General features: G+C 41.8%; 1 protein-coding gene across 3 annotated transcripts; it reads left to right on the top strand.

Moving 5' to 3' along the window:
• Nucleotides 1-1,389: 1,389 nt before the first annotated feature.
• Nucleotides 1,390-21,993, top strand: DCAF7 (DDB1 and CUL4 associated factor 7). 3 transcript variants are annotated; one of them, XR_008234833.1, is made up of 9 exons: nucleotides 1,390-1,844; nucleotides 8,738-8,896; nucleotides 9,307-9,418; nucleotides 10,499-10,617; nucleotides 11,239-11,448; nucleotides 12,003-12,120; nucleotides 12,671-12,900; nucleotides 20,721-21,388; nucleotides 21,782-21,993. XR_008234833.1 is itself a non-coding variant. In XM_052785172.1 (7 exons), the coding sequence occupies exons 1-7, from the start codon at nucleotides 1,707-1,709 to the stop codon at nucleotides 12,841-12,843; spliced, it is 1,029 nt and encodes a 342-aa protein (XP_052641132.1). In that variant the 5' UTR covers nucleotides 1,390-1,706; the 3' UTR covers nucleotides 12,844-19,180. The 3 variants fall into 3 exon arrangements, 1 of the variants encoding a protein (XP_052641132.1); XR_008234835.1 differs by lacking the exons at nucleotides 20,721-21,388; nucleotides 21,782-21,993 and adding an exon at nucleotides 17,932-19,180; XM_052785172.1 differs by lacking the exons at nucleotides 20,721-21,388; nucleotides 21,782-21,993 and having other exon boundaries at nucleotides 12,671-19,180.
• Nucleotides 21,994-23,081: the final 1,088 nt, after the last annotated feature.

The raw sequence follows: 23,081 nt of genomic DNA on the forward strand, positions 1-23,081 counted from the left end.
GCTCTGTTTGTTGGGACCACCTCTGAATTCATCCCTGGCAGCAAAAAGCGCAGGTGCTACTCTGCAAAGATCCCTGAAAAGGCTGTGGTCAACCCCCACTTGCTTCATCCAGGGAGTATGGGGCTGACGGAGTCCATGTGCAGGTCTGATAGGTGAAGGATGGGGCCTGGGGGGGGGGGGCTTTGCTGAGCAATTCCTTCCCAATAGGATGCAGTTCAGGCTCAGTAGCAATTTGCAAAAGCTTTTCTACAAGACCAGCCTGCTGCTGTTCTCCTGCGTATAAGAAATGACCTCGCAAACACACCTCAGGCAAAGATTACACCAAGAGTCCTTGCAACAAGTGGGACTTCAGATGAGCACAGCGATACCTAAAGCCCATCCTACATCCCTTGCTGAAGGGGACACACCTCCTGTCCAAATGGCACTTCAGGAAGGCTGGATCACCCATAACAAATCCCAAACGGTCCCAAGAGGCGAGGACAGACCCCTTGTCCTCAGCAGGGGGGTTAAACCTGCCTCTCCCCAGCCGATCTCGCTCCGTGGGGTGACACTGGGGCTAGCACCAGCCGGCAGCCCCAGCCCAGGCCCCAGGCAGGCATAGTCTCACAAAGGGGCTATTTATAACCCGGACCAGCCCAGGTTTCAGCTGACAGTGGCCAGGACAACTCCTCCTCCTCTCTTGCCTCAGCCTGGAGAACCAGGCGGCCTTGAGGCCTTCCCAGGGCGTGCACAGCACCTGGGGAAGCACCCACCCCTCCTGCCAGGGCCTGGGGCACCCACGAAGCCCTGCCGTGAGGGAGACGAGCTGCCCGCGGAGGGCCGAGCCAGGCGCAGGGCCTCAACCCGCCCTGCTCCAGGCAGGAGTCCCCTGAGAAGCCGATGCCCACCTGCAGCCCTTCCCCGAGTAAGGCGCCGGGCACACGCCGATGCTGCTGCGTGCTACCGAAAATAAAACCCCATAATTAAGCTGCAGTTAAGGAGAGAGAGAAGCCCTCCCCCGACCGCCACTGGGCGGAGGCGGGACTCAAACACCAGGCACCGCCGTGCGCCTGAAGTGCTCCCCCGACCGCCTCAGGCTGACGTGACTGACACCGCTTCCAGCCAATCGATTGTCAATAAGGGCTCAAGAGCCCGCCTCGCGTCACTGCGACCCCTGGTAGCCAGTAAGATGTCGAGAACGTGCACAGCCTCCCTCCGGGGCGGGGCCAAACGCAACGGTAGGTTATCCCAGTCAGGGGGTGAGCGTCCGTTTGGAATGAACGGCAAAGCGACCAATAGAAGACCGAAGAGGGCCCGAACGGACGGGCGAATTACCCAATAGGCGCCCGAGGCTCTAAGTGACAGGCAATACAGCCAACCCGCACCCAGCGGGCGGGGCTCCCCGCGTGGCTTCCGTTCCCGTTGTGTGAGGGGCCGAATCCCAAACGGCCTCCGCGCTGCTCCTGCTGCCGCCGGGGTCTGGAGCCGGGCCTGGGGGCGCGGCGCCGTGCTGCGGCCTCCCCCGCTCCCTGCCACCTCTCCGGCCTCGCTGCGGCCCGGCCGGCCGCGCTCCTCCTCTCTCCCGGCCCGCTTCGCCATCCCGCTCCCTTCAGTCGGGCCCATCGCTCCCCTCCGAGCCCAGCCCGGGTCTCCCCCTCTCCCCGCCTCGGCCAAGCCCGCTGCCTCCCCTCAGCCCCGCCGCTACCCGGGGTCCCCTCGGCCGAGCCATGTCGCTGCACGGGAAGCGGAAGGAGATCTACAAATATGAGGCGCCCTGGACCGTGTACGCCATGAACTGGAGCGTCCGGCCGGACAAGCGGTTCCGTCTGGCGCTGGGCAGCTTCGTGGAGGAGTATAACAACAAGGTGGGGAGCGGCGGCGGCCGGGCCCGGCTCTACCGGCAGCGGGCGGTGGGGCCGGGGCAGAGTGAGGGGGAGGAGGGGCCCGATCCTTTTCATCCCAGCGGTTCAAGGGGCTCCCCAGTCCCGGGTACGGCCCCCGCGGTTGGTGTGGCTGGAGGCAGTCCTCCTGCCTTGCCCTCGGCACTGGGAGCTGTGTAGAGCTTTCGGATGTTCCCCTAAAGTGCAGGGTGCTGGCCTAGGTCGGGCTGGTTTCCTTCTTGTGAGTCCTCAGCTGTTGGGAGACTGAGGGACTGGGGGTGGGAAGAGCCATGGGGGGTGCTGCTGGCTGCTCCTCAGCCAGGAAGGTCCTCTGGTTTGAGCATACTTGGCTTTTTTTTCAGTACGAAAGAAAGTTTATGGCCAGGACTAAAATTTGCGCATATACAGGGTGTCTGAGGCCATGTTAGAAGTGTTGTGTAGTTCTCATTATACTTTCTTGCTGTGGAGGGCTTCTCTGTGATAACTTTTTTCAGAGTATGTAAACCACTTTCACTGATTCCTCAGTACCTTTACTTTTTTCTGAGAGCGAGGGTGTAAAGAGGCATGAGATTGTATCTTCAGTGTTTCCTTGCCAAATATAAGCGGAGAACCTTACACTCTATTACAAGACTACATGTCCACCACTCCAAACACTTGCGCAGTGATTTCTGAAAGACTTTAATGTGCTAGTCTGGTATAATGAATTCATATAAATAAAAGAGAGATGAGGAAATGGACATAGCTATAGAGCATCTTGAAATTTGTGTGAAACTAAAGGTTTCATAAATACAGCTTTGTGTGTTTATAGCATGTGTGCTTTTTAGCTTTGTCAAGCTGTTCAATGCAGGTTGTGGAGAATAATGTCAAAGTTGGTGTTGGGGATTGGGCTCTGTGCAAGGATGGAATGAGAGGAGGTGACAGTAAGGCAGGGGTGACATCTCTTAGAGTGGTTAAATTACTGCACTTGCAGCAGTCCCAGACGTGGTGCTTCTACTGAGCACTTTGTAGTTCAGTCAGTATGAGTTGGCTGTGTATGAGTTGTCTCCTTATGCTGGTGAGAGCTGTTGTGGTTCTGGGAGTACTGCTGGGGAAAGGCAGGCCCCTGAGCTTGAAAACTTTTCATTTGTTTAAAGACCAACTTGAAAATGTTTTTGTAGTATGTACTCTGAGAAGCTAAAATAATGAACTGGCAAACAGTTTTTTGTTTAGGAGTGATAGAATTGGTTAATAAGGTGTCATGGTTTAACCCCAGCTGGTAACTAAACACCACACAGGTGCTCGCTCACTCCCCCCCACCCAGTGGGATGGGGGAGAGAATTGGGGGGGGGGGGGAAAAAAGGGTAAAACTTGTGGGTTGAGATACGAACAGTCTAGTAGAACAGAAAGGAAGAAACTAATAATAATAACAACAATAATAACAAAATGACAGTAATAATAAAAGAATTGGAATATACAAAACAAGTGATGCACAATGCAATTGCTCACCACCCACTGACTGGTGCCCAGTTAGTTCCTAAGCCCCGCCCCCCAGGCCAACTCCCCCCAGTTTATATGCTGGGCATGGTGTGACATGGTATGGAATACCCCTTTGGCCAGTTTGGGTCAGCTGTGCTGGCTGTGTCCCCTCCCAAGTTCTTGTGCCCCTCCAGCCTTCTTGCTGGCTGGGCATGAGAAGCTGAAAAATCCTTGACTTAGTCTAAACATTACTTGGCAACAACTGAAAACATCAGAGTGTTATCAACATTCTTCTCATACTGAACCCAAAACATAACACTATACCAGCTACTAGAAAGAAAATTAACTCTACACCAGCTGAAACCAGGACATAAGGGCATATGCATTTATGTTGCCTTTACCTCCTCAAGTTTGGACCATTCCCTGGGGTTGCTCTTGATTACATCATGATCAGGTCAGCTTTTCAGTTCAGGCTTCAAGTGTAAAGCAGTTGAGTCAGCCACTCTCTTTTCTAGCTTTTACCCTGATAGTTGTTGCAGACAGAAATTGTGTAGGACTATGTAAATTACTGCTGTCTGTAAATATTCCCCAGGGCTTCTCTTGACCTCTGTGCTTCAGAAATAACTATTCTGCTGACTTCAGTCCATAGAAGCACCACATGCTCAGAGATCTATGTGGTGTACAGAGCTGGAAACTAATTGTATGAGAGTGAGATGCCAGTCTGGATGCTGCTGATACAGAAGTAAAGATGATATATGATTAAAAATTAAACTTGTACAATAAATGCAGCAAAACATAACCTTCACTTTGCTCAGATGTTTTGCTTGTCTCTGATATTTCAAAGAGTGATTTTTGTGTGTGTGTGTGCGTGCATGTGGTTTTCTTGTTTGGTGCTCTTTGTGGTGCTTTCAGTGCAGCCTTCCACTGTAGGAAGATAGCTAACAGAGAACTGTCTTGGGTAATTGCAAGTGTTGTTATTGCTTAGAGCATTGATGTTGTCGTCTTTACTTTGGGGACCAGAACAAGCTTCGGAGTGGTGTTTCATCTGCACTGTCTTTATGGTGGCTGACTCTCACAGCTTCGCTGAATCTTTTAGAGGATACAGAAACATTCAGGAAACAGTTTCATGCTCTAGATTGGGAACTCTTGGACAGATACCGTACAGGTGCACACTGGTTGTAAACTTCAGCTCCAGCACCTGCCCATGTAAATGGTATAACTAAAGGAACAAAGGGAAAGAATTGAAGTTGCCCTGTTTAAGTAGTCGGTAACATTGTACTGCAAAGGGTCTGGAGCAGTTGGTTTTATAGCCTGACTTCTGGGGTAAGCAGAAATTTAAGATTTTTACAAGGCATGTGTGAAAGCTTTGTCCTCCTGCATAATTTGCCCTTCACAAAAAAGTTGACTTGTTTTATATTGCCAGCTTCTGACATCAAAATACACTGATAGGTACAGTTGGCACTAATTAAAAGAATAATGAAAACTCATTTTCATTTCAACTTTCTCTTTGCACTCATAATCTTTAGAGGTTTTTGACAAGCTCCAAACAACAGATCTGTTCCTGATGTTGCAGTGGTTTGTTCCAAATAACTGGCTTTCTTCCTTACCCTTAATAAACTAAAAAAAATAAGTCTGGAATAGCAATTCTAGCTTGCTTAAAATCTAATCAAATAAGCGGATATACCTTTTCCTTATTACTCTTCTGGTTTAGGGTTTCTTTTAAAAAGGTGCTTTTAAAAAGACTTAATGTACCAAGTGTTTGCTGCAGCAGAAGCGCTCACTGAGGGAATTACAGTGAAAGAAAGAGGAGAGATTCTTGTCTGGTTTGTCTCTGTGATTTTTCTATTTCTGTAGTAATTATCAAAGCTTGAAGTACTTATGGGTTACATATATAAAATAGCTGTTTACAACTCTGTTTCACGGGGAACTCAAATCTATTGACTGCCAAACCCTAATTTACTGCTATTCCCAATTCCCAAACTCTTCTAACCTCTGTCAAACCCCACACTAACAGGCTGTATAGCATACCAGAAAGCCAGTTGCCAAGAACTGTTCGAACCCCAAAGGAGTTTTGTTTCAGCTTGTACACCTTTGCTGATCAAATCACTGGTACAAGAAGAGAGATGAGTTGCTTCAGTTGGAAGAACTAAAATTATTTAAAGTAGTGTTTCCTGAACTTCTTGGATAAGGAGACTACTGTCAGCCTTTATAATATCTTGTGGATCACTGGCCTAATGGGAGGGAACAGAGGTGTTCGTAAATCTCACTGTTAACGCTGTTCCGCAGGTTCCTGACTGTGGCTTCATGAATCAGGAACAATCTGTGGAAAATGTCAGGAAAGGCTGATTTTGGGATCTATCTACAAGACAAAACTGGAGTCCAGTTTAGAAAACCGTAGAGGGTGGTGCTGTACACTGCTCACTCCCACCTCTGGAGCAGACTGACAGGTTATGCCCATGTGCTTTCCCAGGTTGCCACCTTCTCCAGAACAGTGCCTCGAATCAGAGAGCGTTCAGGGTGCTTGTTTTACCAAAGGGTCATTTTTTCTGTAAGGTTTAGAGTTGCAAAGAAAAATTGATTGCATGTTGAAGATTAATTGGTGCAGTGAGATCTTTCTGAGTGTACATGACCCTAAAATAATTGTGAAATGTTGTTCTTAGTAGTTACTAATTAGATTAAAGGGATATAGTGTTGGTTTTAAAAAAAAAAAAAAAGTACTGTGAACTTAATTCACTATTCCTCAAACCATGCAAGAAAAAGAAGTAAGCTGTTACCAAATTCTGCATTGTTTAATTCTGTGTCTCATTCTTTTGGATCATGTTGAAGAGAGATGCAATTTTTTTTGGAAGTTAAGGAATGCTGATTAAAGGCACTTCTTTACTCAGATGCACTGCTGCAATTAAGCTTTATGTTGACAAAGGCTTGGATTATGATAGGAAAATCCACATCCAATTTTAGCATATCTTGATGTATTGGAGAAACAAATAATTATTTAGCACTCCTACCTACTGTCATAGCATAATTGCAAAACTGATGGAGATCGAACACACTGGTCCTTATTTTCCCACTGGAATGAGTTACAGGTTGATGAATAATGGTTCAAATTGCATCCAGACTGACAGTTACTTTCCTGTTAGCATCACCTCAAGCATTACTTGGACTGGACTTCAGGCAGTCCTTCATGCAGTAGCTGGCAGCAGCAAATCTTGCCTCATGTGCAGGAGGGAGAGACAGGGCTCTAATATAATCAGCACCCTGAAAATAATTCCATTGTTCCATCTCCTCTTGTTCAGCCTGGACAAGAGGATGAATAGAGGGATTCTGTAATCACTGTATGTGATCAAGTCTGAAGAGAAGAGTCATACTTTTGAATATGCTGAGCTAGGAAAGAATAGAGCTTCTCGAGCAATATTTCCTGCTTCTGCTCCTTTCTCCGGGCAGACCGATGCCTCCTGCTCAGTTACCACAGGCTGCTGCCAGATCTGACAATCAGTGTCAGACACCTGATCTTCAGCAGTTGCCAGGAGCTTTAGTGTTGCTAATGCAATTTTTGTTCTCTAACCTGGCCTGCACCTAAAAATGTCAGAGATCACGAAGATACTGGGTTGCTACACAGTCATTCCTTTTTCTTCAGATCCAAGGAGGGGTTAAACATGAATATGTGGGGCAGGAATATATAAATTCACACCAAGGAAAGTGGGTCCTCTGCTGTTTGAGATTTGCTTCTGGTTATGAGTATGTTGATTGCTTTGTGTAGGCTTAATACACTCATATTGAGCTGAAAACAGTATAAGCAAAGGAGAAGAAATGATTAGAGGTCATTTGTCTTCTGATCCTGACCTTGCCACAAGATTTTCTATCACCAAGGACAATTTGCTTCCTTTGTGAAATCCGCTTAGTATTTCTGATCCGTAAAGGAGTTAGAAAGCTATTTGTCAATCGCTTCAGAAGACTCGGAGATTCTTGACTGATTCATACTAGAGTGCAAAGTATAATGAGTAGCTGTAATAGAGAGAGTGCAAGGCAGACAAATACACAGTTTTTAGAAGCGTACTTGAATATGTCTTTTAAGGTTTGTTATGGGATGAAAAGGATGGATCTTCTCATTGTGGCAGGGGGCAAGGTGTGCATTTGTTAAGAGCATCTCTAAATGGCTGATAAGTGCTAATGTTGTAGTTTAAGATCCACTGAACCATTTGTTGGTTTCTGTTACATGGAAAAAAATATGGTAGATTTCTGATCCTAGTTTAAATGTGTAGTTTATTAATCAAATTGCTTATCCCAGAATAGGATTTGTCCAGATAAACATCTTAGAAAAAGTCAATTAAGCCACTGTTTCCAGGAGGAAGCTGCTGTGTGGAAAGTTCTAGGAAGTTCCTACCGTGAGCAGCTTACAAACTAATTGTTGTCAGTTGTCCCCTTAATGTTTGTGTTTGAACAGCATTTAACACAGTGGGGCTTTCATCCTGTTTAGGTCTTGTAGTCATTGCTAGGTTAAACGTATCCTGCCAGCACCATATTGTTCTCTGAACACTTTCTGACATGTCAATATTTTTCTAATAACATAATGTCTGGGACTTCAAGTATTACTTCAGGTGTTGTCATGACCAAGCTATGTAGAGATAGTTTCTTGTTTGCTCTGTCTGGCATCACTCTCACAACTGGGCAAGTTCGCGCTTCCCACTGTCACATTACCGTGCAAAAAAACTAATTTGGAATTCAGTTACCTAGAGTCTTTCAGCAGACCTGCTTTCTTGATTCTTTTCACACAAAACATTTGAATAATTATCTAAATATTTTAGCTTCCCAATTCTTTTTTTTAAGTTTCAATTCTATTTTACTTTCTGACTCTGTGATGTGATTAATCTGTATCTTAATTTTGTGCAGTTGTGACAGAACATTTTAGGTAATGTGATGCTGAAAACAGCTTGGTAGCTAGCTGACATGATCTGTCACAATCTGCAGGGTTATGGCCAAGAATTCCATGATATGGATTTTAATTGTGGGTGATTGTCATGCAAACTACAGCTTGTCCTTCTCTCTGAAGACGACATTGTCAACATCAGTTCAGTTAAAGATGAGTTGGAATAATGTTTGTGCAGTTTAAGTCTGTGATTTAAACTAGGCTTTGCAATGTGGAAAAGAGAAGGGTGGTCTTTAATCCTTTAGGATTGGATTTCAATTCATTTGAGATCATCTCTTCAAAGTAAAGCATGTTGGTGATTATGTATACTTCACTTTGCTTACATGCCCCAGCTAGGAAACAAAGCTTTAATGATTTCTCATTCTATTGACATGATGGTCCTTTTATATTGTCCTTGGGGTTACAGAAGGTGTCCTTCTGAAACACACTCAGTCTTAATGCTGTAATTACAAATTAGTATTTTGATAAAATGCTTTCTTTTAAAAATGGTTTCTTACAGGTGCAGCTTGTTGGTTTGGATGAAGAGAGCTCAGAATTCATTTGCAGGAATACCTTTGATCACCCCTACCCTACCACAAAGCTTATGTGGATCCCAGACACCAAGGGAGTATATCCAGACCTGTTGGCAACCAGTGGTGACTATCTGCGAGTGTGGAGAGTGAGTAAATCCTCCCTAGAAAAAGATGAACCATGATATTAATTATGTTGCATATTGATCTCATTTTCCCTCTAGACCAGATTTTTTTGAAGTGAGTTGTTTTCCTTTCAGGGTGTCTTGCCCTTGCTACAGCGTGGAGGTTAAGACATAAAATCAAGTCAGAGCACTTAATTGCACTTAACTGCAATAATGGGACTTAATTGTGAAGACTATAGGAGAAGCAGAATTATCATGGTAGTTGCTGTTTAAATCACCTTATTGAAGATAGAGATGGTGACTGTTTTCTAGAGCTTTAGGATGTAAAGCTGAGAGGAAAGAAACCCAGGATTAACACCTTATGTTTTGGAAGTGCAAGTGGAACAAGTCATGTGATGTTGCTATTCAAGTCAGATGTTTCACTTTTTCTAAAGGTGGGTGAAACAGAGACCCGTCTGGAGTGTTTGCTGAACAATAACAAGAACTCTGATTTCTGTGCTCCACTGACATCATTTGACTGGAATGAAGTGGATCCTTACCTTCTAGGTGAGACTGACAAAATGCTGCATTTTCAGCATGGAAAAGACATGCTTTTGAATTTAGTCTGGTGAAGTCCAGGCTGTGACTGACTGCTGTGTCGTTGCACGTCCACTGGTTAATTTGGTAACTAACTAGTGGGCAAACTTCTACATCTTAGAAACTGCCATTGACTTAGGTTAAACATAAAAAAATTAAAAAAAAAAATGAGCAGCTCGTGGAGACTTTTTTGCATTGAAAGGTGACCTGTCCAGTACAGAATGGGTCACTTAAGTCTAGGGATGTTCCCTATTTGCAGATAGGGAGTCTCAGTCTTCAGGGCTGGTGAGCTGTTGTTGTAGTGCTAAGTAATGATGTACGTGAACTCCTGTGACTTATTTCAGTGTGTTCTGGAGTGGATAGAAAACTATGTACCAAGCTTTGTCTTTTGTGAAGCCATTTCAGCAGCAGGAGTAAAGTCAGGAGCCCTTAATTCAGTTGGAGGAGGGGGCTGAATGCTTAAGGTTTAATTATAGCCTACGGGACAAACTGTGAATCCAAGATGACTGATCCAGCAGAGGTTTGTTTCCCAGAAGAGTACAGCCATTTATGTCAGGGGGATTTGCCCAGAGATTAACAGTGATAATATGTCTTAGTAATTATTTACTACATGATTTATGTTTTGTGTGTTGCATCTCTCATCTCTTAAGAGCTTTACTGCTAGCCCCACCTTCAGTCCACAGAAACAATCAATTAAATAATAATACGCTATCGCAACACTATGATGGAATTTTGGTTTTGACATGCGCATGAGACTTAAAAGATAGGAAAGCTCATCTCAGAGTTGCATCAGGCTTCTGAATAGATTGAAGTAGACATGAGCTATTTACACTTTATTCCTGTGTGGAAGACTATTTCTGCAGCTAAAAGGTTTGGGTCATTTAAATGCATGGTAGACTGTTAGCTGTTTGACATTCTTGATTTTAATTGTATGCTGTTCTTGCAGCTATTTTGATCTGTAGATGTTGGAGGATATTATGTGAATCCAGTAAGTGATTAAATAATTTGTGAGAATATTAATTTTGCTAACAGAAGTGTTTTTTGTTTCAGGTACCTCTAGTATTGACACAACCTGCACTATTTGGGGTCTGGAGACAGGACAGGTTCTTGGAAGAGTAAATCTGGTCTCTGGCCACGTGAAGACCCAGCTTATTGCGCATGACAAAGAGGTGATGGCTTTTTTTGATTGTTTACATTGCATGTTTTTTAAGCAGTAGAAAAGGAACAGAACTTTTCTGCTTTCCCCCTTTTTCTTGAAAAATCTAATGATCCAAAAAGATAACTTATCCAAGATTAAGATATATAGTTTTGAGTACCAAACTAAAACTACACTATTGGCTATCAAAACTGCTCTGTTTACTCATCATACAATCTCGACTTGAGACTATGCTTGTTTTACTAGATTATGCTCCGGAATATTTTAGAAAAATGAGGTAAAATGTCAAACTGAAATTGAAATCAACTGCATATCAAAGGCAATAAACAACCTGAAGATTCTTTCATTTTAACATAATATTACTTTTCAGCAATTAATATAAAAAAATCTGAGTCTGGGAAATGGATATATTTAGTTTCAGTGAATGACCCTATAATGACATAACCCTTTAAGTTTCATCCCCTCCTTTTGGCAAGTGTAATAACTAAAAACTTGCTAGGAACATCAAGTATTTAACAGAATATGTCACAACTGGATCTGCTATCCGTATGTAAAATCCATTTTACTGCAAATTAAGAGGCAGCATGCTCTCTAGAACTAAGGTTGTGTTTTTGTCTCTCCTGTTTCTGAGCAGGTGTATGACATAGCATTTAGCCGTGCAGGTGGTGGGAGAGATATGTTCGCTTCAGTTGGTGCAGATGGCTCGGTGAGGATGTTCGATCTCCGTCATCTGGAACACAGCACCATAATTTATGAGGACCCACAGCACCATCCACTGCTGCGTCTCTGCTGGAATAAGCAGGATCCCAACTATCTTGCTACAATGGCCATGGATGGCATGGAGGTAAGGCAGCAGCTCATCTTCTGTAGGTGCTAGTGGTTGTGATTTTTTGGGGACATGGCTTGGTACTAATTAGCAGTCAGTTCTTTAAAGTAAGGGAGCAGTGTCAGTATCTGAACTGGAGTATGATTAAGGACCAATTGTTAGGGCACTAACTTCAGTAGGAGTTAAAGTAGTAACTTTGGCATTATAAACTTGAAGATCTCTATGGCTCGTATGTATTTCACCTGGTTTATGAGAAGGGTCTGTGAGCCAGTTGGGTAGTAGTTTTCACAAAATCTTAACTGCCAGTGTTTTAATCACCTTATTCTTTCTCAGTTCAGTATACAAGACAGCGTATCTTAGTTTGCCACTTGTGCCACTTCAGAGAAGCGTAATTTGTTTGCCCTTGTTGCATAACTCACAAGCCCTCCCTGTGGGGTCTGACTCCTTTTGGGAAACACTAACCAGCTAGAAGCTATTCTTTGAGAACAGTATTTGCTTGCCAAAATATTTGGTTTCCTGAAGAAACAAAAAAATGCAAGTTATTAATTTAGTTGGTTTTTTTATTTCTGAAGGTTGTGATTCTAGATGTCAGAGTTCCCTGCACGCCTGTTGCTAGGTTAAACAACCACAGAGCATGTGTAAATGGAATTGCTTGGGCACCTCATTCTTCCTGCCACATTTGTACAGCAGGTACGTGTGATCCATCCCTATCCAGCTGCGTTGGTGAATCTGAGAGTCTTTCACTGCATTTCCAAAATCCTCTCTTGCCAAAAGCTTATGTGGATCTCTGCCTGCCTTTTGCTAAAGAATACCTGCAGTTCAGAAGCCCTTTATTAATAGACTTTTCTAAAATTTTTATGGAAATGGACACCTACTGGAGCTTATTGTGTGGAAGTAGCGAGCCCAGTGCCCAAACTGTGCATCTGCTTTGGCTAAGCTCTATTAGTTTAATGCTCCTTATTTTTTTGCAATCTACTGTTTAAATGTTTTCAATTTCAATCTACTGATCATTTGGTTTTCAACTCTGTCCTGGATAATGTATAATGATTCAAGCTTATTTTTTTGTAGCATAGTTGTGTCATTGTATCTCTGGCTTGAATACCCATGAGGACTGCAACAGCCATATCCTATATAGCTTCTTGGACTATACGCCTGTTAGTAGTCATGTATGGACATCTCATTCATGTACGGACATCTCATTATACTTTGATTCTACTTCGATTTTCTCTTCCATTTGCAGCGGATGACCATCAGGCTCTCATCTGGGATATCCAGCAAATGCCTCGTGCCATTGAGGACCCTATCTTGGCCTATACAGCAGAGGGAGAAATCAACAATGTACAGTGGGCATCAACTCAGCCAGACTGGATAGCTATCTGCTACAACAACTGCCTGGAGATTTTGAGAGTGTAACATTACTGCTTCATGCCACATTGAGGCAGGGCTGTATAATTTCCCCTCCCCTCTAAAGTAAGAACAACACAAGTCAAGTGGCCAGTATCTGTTGTTGCTTTGCATCTACTGTTACAAGAAACTGTTACAAGAATCAATGGCAGGTGTCTCCTGTCCCTCCAAGACTCTAAAATGCAGAGACGTGCTGAGCCTCTTGGACCTTCTGGGTTCTGGTTTTCTTTTTTTTTTTTTTCCTCAGTTAAAGTTCTGTATATTTGTTTGTTGACTGTATTAATAAGCTTGCAGGCTTTTAAGTTGCTGCGTATGTCCATGTGTTTGTCAGCCAGCTGAGGCAGCACATCAACTAGTTTAATAGATGCAGGTGCAAAACAAGGTGGGGGAAAAAGACATTAACAGCCACCTTGGCAGGAATCTTTATCATTCCTGTTGTTGCTGCCTCTAAACTGTTTAAACATTTGTATGTTTTTTATATATTGGGCTAACTTTCTATTGAGTAAGGTTTTTCTCCCTAATTCTTACTTTTGATATGTGATCCACTTCCATATGCCCAAAGCAGGATCTATTCGTTGATACAAATCACAATAACACTACAGGCTCCCTGGCAGTAAAGGCCTGCCAATTAACTGTTGCCTTGGCTCTCTATACCTGGTTACCTGGGCAGAATTTTCTGGTGCTGTGAAGTACAAGTACTTGTTGCACAATTTCTTTACACTTTTCTGATGCTAGAGGCAGTTGTTACTGTGGTAGGCCTTGTTTTTAAATTATAACTGAATTTGTGTGTATCCTGCAGTTGTGTTAGCTAACAGAATGGTAATAGGTTTCAGAAAGAAGATATGTGCATGACTTAAGCTCCCAGGAGGTAAACAACTCCTGAAAAAATGTGATTTGTAATGGACTTGGGATTGACACTTCCAGTCAAATGATTTCCCCTCAGAAGACTTACTATCTAAACCAAAATAAAATGGTTTCACACTTTGTAGCTTGCTTGATTGGCAAATAATATGAGCAAGATTTTTGTGGTTAGCCTGTACGTTGGAGCTTCTTTGCGTTTGGCCTGTGTTCCTGGGAGTTCTTGAAAGGAGTGCAAAGCAATCTTTTTTCCGACATGTATTTGCTTTGTACTGTCAGGTCTTGTTGAATGAGCGAGATGAGTTGGAAAGGCTGGTCTGCTATCCAAATGAAAGCTGTTTCTCTGAAAGAAATTATTCCCTAATGTAATGCACAATGATGGATTTAAAAGGAAAGAAACTGTGCCATAGAGGCTAAGGTTTGGCACTTGTCATCCTCGTATCTATTGGGGATGTGCCCAAGGGCTTCTGTTTCTGTTTTGAATAGTGGATCGCTCTACAGTAATACTTTTCAATCAAAGCTGAGTGGATTAGGCAAGATAAAAATCTTTGTTGATAACATAGCTACTTGGATGAATGCTCTGCAGTACTCTCCCAGTGAAGACATGACAACCATAGCTGGTCTGTAAGGGTATACCAGCTGAGTTTTGATGTGAATGTCAGAAACTATCAAAATTGTCTTTCCACCTAATGAGTATTCACCTGCAACTGGAGGCAGCATTATAAATAGTAGGACACTGGAAAAGTTGAATCTTGTCAGTTTATGCAGGAAAGGCAAGTTGGGAAAAGCAATTGCTGTGTAACAGTGAAGCTGACGCTGAAAGCGCTGTCAAATACAGAACAGAATTTGAAAAGTTTTGTCATTCTGGACATACAGAAATACTCTTCTACAGACTGCTTCTCAACATGGAGCTCAGAAAAGCACTGCCTTGTGAATTTGATAGGAATTCATTAGGGAGAGCTGTATTCCATCACCCCTTTTAATATCAGAGAACCAAGAGACTCTTAACACAGTTCAAGCTCGTGTTTTGTCAATGATGTTCTGTGTTCAGTTGTGGGATATTTGACAGAAAGCTTGACTTGACTTGAAGGTCCGGTTTTCTTATTAGCAGCAGTGCCAAGAGTAGTGTGTTCCACAGACAGATTTGATCGAGATTTCGGAACAGCATTAGCCAAACAATTAGGTTATCACTTTTTACAATAGCACTTCATCTTAAACTGGAAAATACTTATGCAGACTGAAGTGAAAATTAGGATTTTCTTAGCAGAAGCATATAATGGCATTCACAGCTTTAGATACTCATGTAAAATATGTATACAGGCTTGCCATGTACTGTTTAATTACAAATGGTAGGCATAATATGCTGTGTTACTAAGAGGGAACTACCTGTAATATTAGTACTTTTTGTAGTTCCCTTTATGCTTCAAAGTCTCATGCTCGTATAGATGCCATGAGTAAAAGATGAAATGTGTCTGTTGCTTAACTTAAAAATGCAACTGTAGAATTGTGCTTTAAAAAAAGGCATAAGATAATTTAGTTGAAAGTGAAGTCACTAGAAGACTCCATAGGCTATGCTAAATGGCAAATGCAATTTATTCCTAGAGGAATACGATCTGTTACACTAAGATGATGAGAAGAGAGCATGTATAAAGGGGCTAATAGTCTGAATAGCCAGGTAGCTTTTGCTACTCTTGGAAAACAATCCTGTTGTGAATCTGAAGAGGATCCAGTGTCAGTCCTTCCATCCATAAAAGTGCTTGAAGTTAATTTGTGGAATTGGGTGCTCATTCCAAACTCATCAAAGGCAAGTGAGCAAGTGTAGGCTCCAGTGGATTCTAAATAAAGCCTATATCCTGTTTGTTTAGTCAGTTGGGGTACCTTCTGGGTCTACATACTGCTTTGGGCATAATCAATTGCCATTCTTCATATGAAATTACATTTGAAATCACTAGAGGCTGTTTTGGAACAGGGAAATGCTACTTAAAATAGCTTCTTTTCAAAGAAGTTGCTTTAAAGGTTAATGACTGAAAAGACATGAAAATCCTCATGGGTGAGATGTTCTGTAGTGCAAATGGCACTTCCATATAGAAAAGGAAGTGAGAGACTTTGACGCCCTTTTGCCAGCACCTGCTGACACAGTGGCAGGGAGCTAACAGTCTACTTGCTGGTTCAAGTTTATTTGCAAGATAAAATAAAACCCTGAGACTTGTCACTGTAGCTTGTGAATCAGAAGATATAGTTTATCATATTTCACCTGCTTAACATTCAATTATGTTGGGTGTAAAGCCCCCATAAGCATTATTTTTACCAAAGTTTATGAAAATAAATACTTTGATATTTGACTTCAATAATTTTGTGCTTACTGCACAAGCAGAGGATGCAGAGCAACTGCTTTCAAATGCCTCATATCCCTTGAGTATAAAGTAACATTAAGGGAAAAGTGAGCATCAGTGAGGTTAGCAAAGCAGAAAAGCACATGCTATTGTTGGTACAGGCAAGACTGATTCTGGGACAAAAATATTTTTCTCTGACTTAAGTAGTTCTGTATCACTTCTCCAGTCGATTAATTCAAGATACTAAGCTATTGTTTAGTTGTTACGTTCTGTTTAAACCAAGCTTTCCATAGATTCCTACTATTTATATGGACAACCTGTTGCTAGTATATTGGCTCTCAACCAGGAGATCTTGATCGTGTAAAACTCATTAGTGAGGTGAAAACGTACAGAAAACAAGTTGGATGTTGGATTATCATGTAGTATGCCAACTCTGTTAATTGTCTAAATGAAATGGGCTATGGTAGGTTGCATCTATGGGAATTGTACTTCTGCATGCAGGGATTTAAAAGGCAAGGATTTGAGTGCTTTGACAATCTATTTAGAAAGAAAACAGTGGTTTCAAAGAATGATATGAAAGGAGACTGATAATACAGGTTGTTCCTTATGGAACCTTGAAATGTACTTAACGGGGGAGGCATTGCCTCTCATAAGTCAAAGTTAATGATCCTTTCAAAACTTAGCTGTAATTACTCTCCTGAATGTTCTGGATAATAGTAAAAAGATCTATTTTTGCCTGGTGTTGCAATGAGAAAGCTGCATCAGTCTCAATTGTAGATCACTGCCTGCCAGAGACTAGGTGAGGGGAGGAGTCCGATATATTGGAATTCGCAGATGCTCTTGTGCTTGTTTTAAATGTAAATGAAGAAAGCTGAGTGTGTCTGTTTTGTTCTCTTGCAGATGGCACTTTAACAAGTATATTTTTGGTAAGATTAGGAGGATAGTCATCTTTTCCTCAGCCCTTTTATGGTAGGCGTTTGTCTATGTTTTGTATAAAATGTTAAACACAACAGTCACTGAAATCCTAAACTGGTTGTCAGTATCTACTGGACCTTGATCTGTTTCTACTGAACATCAAAAATGTGAACACTTGATAATACTGTTAATGTTAAACTGACGCTCTGTATTCTGAGACTGACACAATCTTGCAAGGCCAACCCAAGTAATGTAGTGTTGCTTGTCACCCGGAGAGTCCCCTTTGCTTAGGAACTTGGTGTTTGGGAATCTTCTTTTCCACCATCTGAACATGATAGCAGTAGTGGCAGGTTGGTTGTGTAAAGACGTAGCTGGATTCTTTCGATAACTTATTTTTGTGATGGAAAAAATGCAGCTGCTGTCTGTAAATTCATACAACCTTAATTCTTGAACTTGTCAATTCCATATGTTAGTGGTGCTTTAACTCTTCCAGGACACACTGGAAAGGATGAATGGCAGCAAGGGTAAGCTCTTGGATCAATAGATTGCACAGTTACAGTTCATCAAAGTACTGAAGGGTTTAGTCTTCCCACTGCTGGTTAGCAAAATGGTCCTACCACCTCAAATCCAGAGTGTGTTATCCTGTCAGTTAACACAAATTCTCTGATATGTATTTCCTGCTTTCTACTGTCAGACCAATATTCCAGAGCAGGCCTGTATTTATTGTAGAGTGGGCATTAAAATTAGGTGTCCAAAATCAGTTCTGGAATGGGCAAGGTACCGTCAACTATGTCCCTGTTTCTCTTGATCTTTGCAGAGAATCCAGGGAATTAATTGTATGTGGCACTTAAAGAGCACTTTCTCATGCTTACTTAGAGATGCAGCTGTATTTCCCCCTGCTTACCCGAGAAGAGTCAGAAATGTCTCATTCTCAAGGATATTGAGAGGAGTACAGCATGCCCCTGACTCCTTTTTTTTTTTTTTTTTTTAGGAAGAGATCTCCAGAACTTCCTATCAGCACCTTTCACCAGCACTAAAAATCAGTTACTAAAAATGCAACTAAATACCAGTCACTGAATGCTCATGTAGTGATTCATGGCAGACTCCAGAGGCAAAGGCAGTTGTGAGACTTGCCTGCTGCTGCCTGATGTCAGATGATAACTTTGTCTGCCAAGTATCTCAGTGGCCTGTTGTGCAGCCTCTGATACTCAGCACCAAGCTAGAATTTCCATAATCATAGAAATAAAATAAAAATTATCTGTGTGGCTTCCATCAAGTTTATTTCTTTTCAGAAAATCCAACAAAACTAAGAAATAAGCTATTTCCTGAAAAAATACTGTGGCCATGAGTAGCTGTAAGCCCGTGTTCCAGCTCTCATCCCTTGGAGTTTGCTTTCCTGTTTGCAAGACGTGCAACTCGAGTCTCCTCTGTTAGAGATGAGGATTGGTCTGTCGAATCTGAACAAAGACAGAAATGCAAGAACCAGTGAATGAAAGAGTCCTAGTACAGCTGAGAAGCGATGTGTTGCTTTTTTTTGACAACCTGGTAAATATGAAATCTACTATTTAAAAGGAACCTTTTTTTTTAAACTTGGGTTGCTAGGAGTGTAAAATGTAATTTAAATCTGTTGCGCCGAAGCATTTTTGTTACCAATAGTCAAGTAGGAGATGTTTACTTTTATGTGTGTTTTCCCTTCTGCTCTTCCCATTCACAGTCCCGTTGTGGTAATTTCCTGAAGGTGTAATCTTTGTAGCATGATTGTACAAACATCCATATGAGATTCCTGACTTCTTGTTCTCACTAAAATATGTTAAAGCAATAGTAGTTTTACTTCTGTCCTTCTTTTCTCCACCTTCCGTATTGAGATTTGCAACTTCGCTACTATACTGTCCTAGAGGAATCCTAGTATCCTGCTATTCAACAGACATATGTTGTTGACATGGATAACTGCAGTGTCCCTATATTCCTTTATTTTTATGGAGAAAATACAAAAGGTTTTGTTACAATGGATTTTAACACCTAGTCATGGAACCATATTGTTGAAACTCTGTAAATTTTAAGGCAATTTTCTGAAATCGCTTGAAAGTGGAATGTTGCATCCTTTTATGCTATTTCCTGCTTCCTATGTAGTTTTATTCAGATTTTTTAACCTTCTTTCTAAGTTTCAGCCTCCTGTGTATTAGGTACAGTATTTTCTGCCTTTCATACTTTGTAATAAAAATGGAACATTTGTAGATTGACTGCAGTTCACTGTGTGGTGAGTTAAAAACTGGTACATATGGGGTTGAGCAGGGAACTACTTCAAACAGGCTTCATGTATCCTGCATGAAGTTTATTGCTGTAAAAGGGAGGGTGATTGCTTTACCTTGTCTCTGCAAAACTGGAGAAGTGTATTCATCTCTCATCCTACCGATACCCAAACAAACTAGATAATTCTAGCAAGTCTAAGTTGCAAGTTACTCCGAATAATTATTTTGTTAGGAACCCAGTCACAACAGAACTTGGTTAATATTTGAAGTACGCCCGGGTTTACTGTCTTAAAACAAACCTACTGCGTGGTCCCTGTATACTAGCAGTGTTAGTGCTTGTTTTCCAACTTCTTCGCATAGTGGTTGTTCCCTGCACAACAAATGGTAATTATCTGCCTGCATGGTTTTGGTTTTTAAGATGAGGGGGAGAGGGATTTTTTTTTTTTTCTTTTTAGTTCAAATAATTGGCCTCTAAGGCTTTTTGAATACAGGCAAATTGAAGACAAAGCAATTAGGCACTTAGCTTCTAAGTCTCTCCTGTGTATGGGTGACCTCTGTTAAAGGGAGTTTTCTTTACAGGCTCAGTCATTGGTGTCATTGTTGCTGGAACTAGGACCTAGAGGGGAGTAGGGTGGCAGAACTTAGAAACTTGTTTTTTACCTTAGACCTTGGTGGGCAAGACTGATGACTTCAGTATTTAGATCAAGTAAACTGTTGTCTGACAACATTGCATTCCTCTCTAATTCTTTGTGTACTGGCTTTGAAATAAAAGCTTATTAAGCTTCATGACCACAGTGGAAAGAGTTGCCTGTAAAGATGCTAGTGTTTTTAAGCTATATATGGACTTTGTTCTAGTAATCCATATTTGGAAAAGATGCTTTCCTTTTAAGAATTGTTTGTCTCTTACCCTAGAAATGTATTTACATCCTCTTAGATTTTTTGCCTTGGATCTGTGCTTTGGAATTCTCCAAAGAAACTTTCTCGACTTCCACTCTGGTCGAAGAAAGCAAATTCTACAAATTGGAGCTGCTAGTGCAAAAAGTCAGGAACTGGTAGATGATATGAGAAACGGACTGCCTGTCAGTGTGGCAAAACATGTGCCATAAAGTCCTGTAGAGCAATATGGGTAGAAAAAGAGACAAGGAGAGGTTCTCTGCCTTTTTCTAAGTATTAAGGAACAGCTGACATCTGGCAGGGCTGACTTGCTTGCTCTGCGACCCTGGGAAAGTTACTTCTTCTCTCATACCAGTTGTAAGTGAAAAGCACATAATTAATCACTGATCAGTAAGTGGCTTGAAAATACTTGAAAATGAAAGAAATCCTGCACTGTAACAGAAGATACTACCCATAGGTGTAGAGAAAAAGTGATGTTTCCGATCATTTGAAGCCCTGACACTGTAACAAGCATTTAATCTTGTACTTTTTCATTAGTACTGCTCTATAAACAGTCCAGACTGCCAGCTCAGAAGGAAGTAATGATCTAAAAGCATATAATATTTTTAACATCCTTCCTCCTCTTCTTTCTCTTCAGTTTTGCCCACTCCACAAGCAGAATGGCTCCAATTTTTTAACGAGACAGCTTCAGAGCCCCCTCTACTGGAGTGCTGTCAGCAGTGGGACAGGCACAGCCCTCCTGCAGAATAGGACACAGCAGAATAGGACAGGTATGCAGCTGCTCTTCAGGGGCTGGGAATAGGTTGCTCCAGGCGTACTTTTAAGGAGTTTCACGTGGTTGATGTATTCTGCTGGAGGTGAGGTAAGGTTTGCCTAATATATATTCTGCCACGCTGTCCTGAAGTTGGATAATGATGTTAGTTTTCCATTAACTTTGTTTTCAAAGCTGAGAACACAACAAGAAAGCGTTAGCAGAATCAGAACTGCCTGGAATCAGTGAGATTGCTCTTCTTTCAGATCTGCAGAAAAGAGTGCAGAACACTTTCATGCATCCTTTGAAGATTTACAGGGTTTCTCCTCCTCCGCCCCTTCAATTTTTATTTCTTCTCAGTGCTTCTGTTCAGTGTCTCTGGCTGTGCAGCCTGAAATGTAGAATAAGGAAGTTTTGGCGTGGGACAAGGCTCAGCCTGGAGACTGCTCAGCTCCCCAGGAAGGATGTGTCTACCTAAACAAGAAGGGAAACAGGAAGAAAAGAAGAAATAGTACATCTGATAGCAAGGAGAAAAGGTTCTTTGAGTCAGACAGGTATGCTTCAGAACATGGAAATACTACCAAAATAGAAAATAAGATGATGGCATAGTGATTAAGAGACTGGGAAAAGATGCCAGGACTTAAATCCCAAAGGTCTACTCCAGACTTCCTGTGTAACTTTTAACAAGTCAGTGGCTCTCTGTGCAATGCCCTTTAATCCCTAAAATAGGGATTACATTTCCTTTTCTTACTTCATGCTGCGTGACAGCATTAAACAATTAGGTCTCTATAAAGTTCCTTTAAAACAAATGGGCTAACTATAAACATAGTAGCTCCTGAAGAATCTCGGTGAATATCTTTACTGATGATTTTACATTAAATGACCTCAAACAATCTGAATAGCTTTAAGTTGAAGAATTAACTATGTTTTGTTGTTGCTGTTTACAGGAATGAAGCTTCTCTTCTGGAAAGCCATAGCTTTGAAAGGATGTGGGCAATCTGGGTGGAAAACCACAGAATATCAGTTTGTACCATAGCGTTACTGGTAAAATAAATAACGTGATTCTTATGCACAAAACTAGTGTAGCGTTAAGTAAAGGTGAAAAAGGAATTACTCGTTTTTTCTCAAGTTATACAAAAGGGGTGCTGATTTTGATAGAAACTTCGATTCCAGTTCGGGAAGGGTGTGCCAGCTTGCTGGGGGCGGGGGGGGGAGGGGGAGGCAAGGGAGGTCTACAGTGGTCAAAAAAAAGGCCTAATGACACTTTCATATAGATAGTGTTGTGATAATGTCTGTAAAATGAGAATAGAACCACAAATTGGCACATAAAAATTGCTGGTTTAGACATTAGGCTTGATAGGTGGGTGAAGTGATGAACTGTTAAGGACAAATCATTCTGTTTTCAATTTGACAGAGGGGGGAAAAAAGCTTCAGTGAAATCCAGACATCCTGGGCAGTTGGAGATGGAAAGAACGAGTTTTACCAGGGTGGCTGCCTCCTACCATCTGCTGGGAACTCCTGGCTCACTGTCACAAGCTGTGACTAGTTTGTCTGACATCTTTTGGACTTAAGTAAACCAAGTTTCTACATGAAGGACATGCATTTAGGTCTCATTTAACAGGACTTCTGTTAACTGAGAATTTTATGTGCAAACATGTAAGAACTGGAAGACAGACAAAAATACCAAATGGTAAGGTGGCAGTGGAGTGTTTTGACATCAGGGCTGGTGCAGTGGGGAATTAATACAGAATTTCTCCAGCTCTGGTCCCAAGAGTAATCTCACTAAAGCCTTTTTATAATGACCTTGGCACAAAAAGCAAGCATGATAATTAAATTTGGTGATGAACAAAAGTGGGAGGCTTCAATAATATGAGGGAACTAGAGAATCAATGACTTTGAAGAGTGAGAAATAGAGATGAGATGAAATGTAGCAGCAGAAACTGCAAGGCTGTTAATTTACAGACGAGAAATTTGTGAAGGATGCTATGAGGTTTTTTACTTCTTGGAAATTAGTGAGGAAAGGAAGCTGGGGTTTAGTATTTGATAAAGGATGGTGGTGAGCCACCATGAAGCTGTGAAAAAGCATGTAGAAAAATTGGTCCAAGAGCAATAATGACGCTGTCAAACAAGAGAAGAATTCAAATTGGAACAGGGGCAAAAAAGACTACCAGGAAGATACCACAAATACAAAGCTTGTATTATGAAGAGAGAGTGGCTTACTTGTCTGTTACAATGAAGCCTGAAAGG

The sequence above is a fragment of the Harpia harpyja genome, chromosome 4 (assembly GCF_026419915.1).
Source record: "Harpia harpyja isolate bHarHar1 chromosome 4, bHarHar1 primary haplotype, whole genome shotgun sequence".
NCBI classification, from domain to species: domain Eukaryota; kingdom Metazoa; phylum Chordata; class Aves; order Accipitriformes; family Accipitridae; genus Harpia; species Harpia harpyja.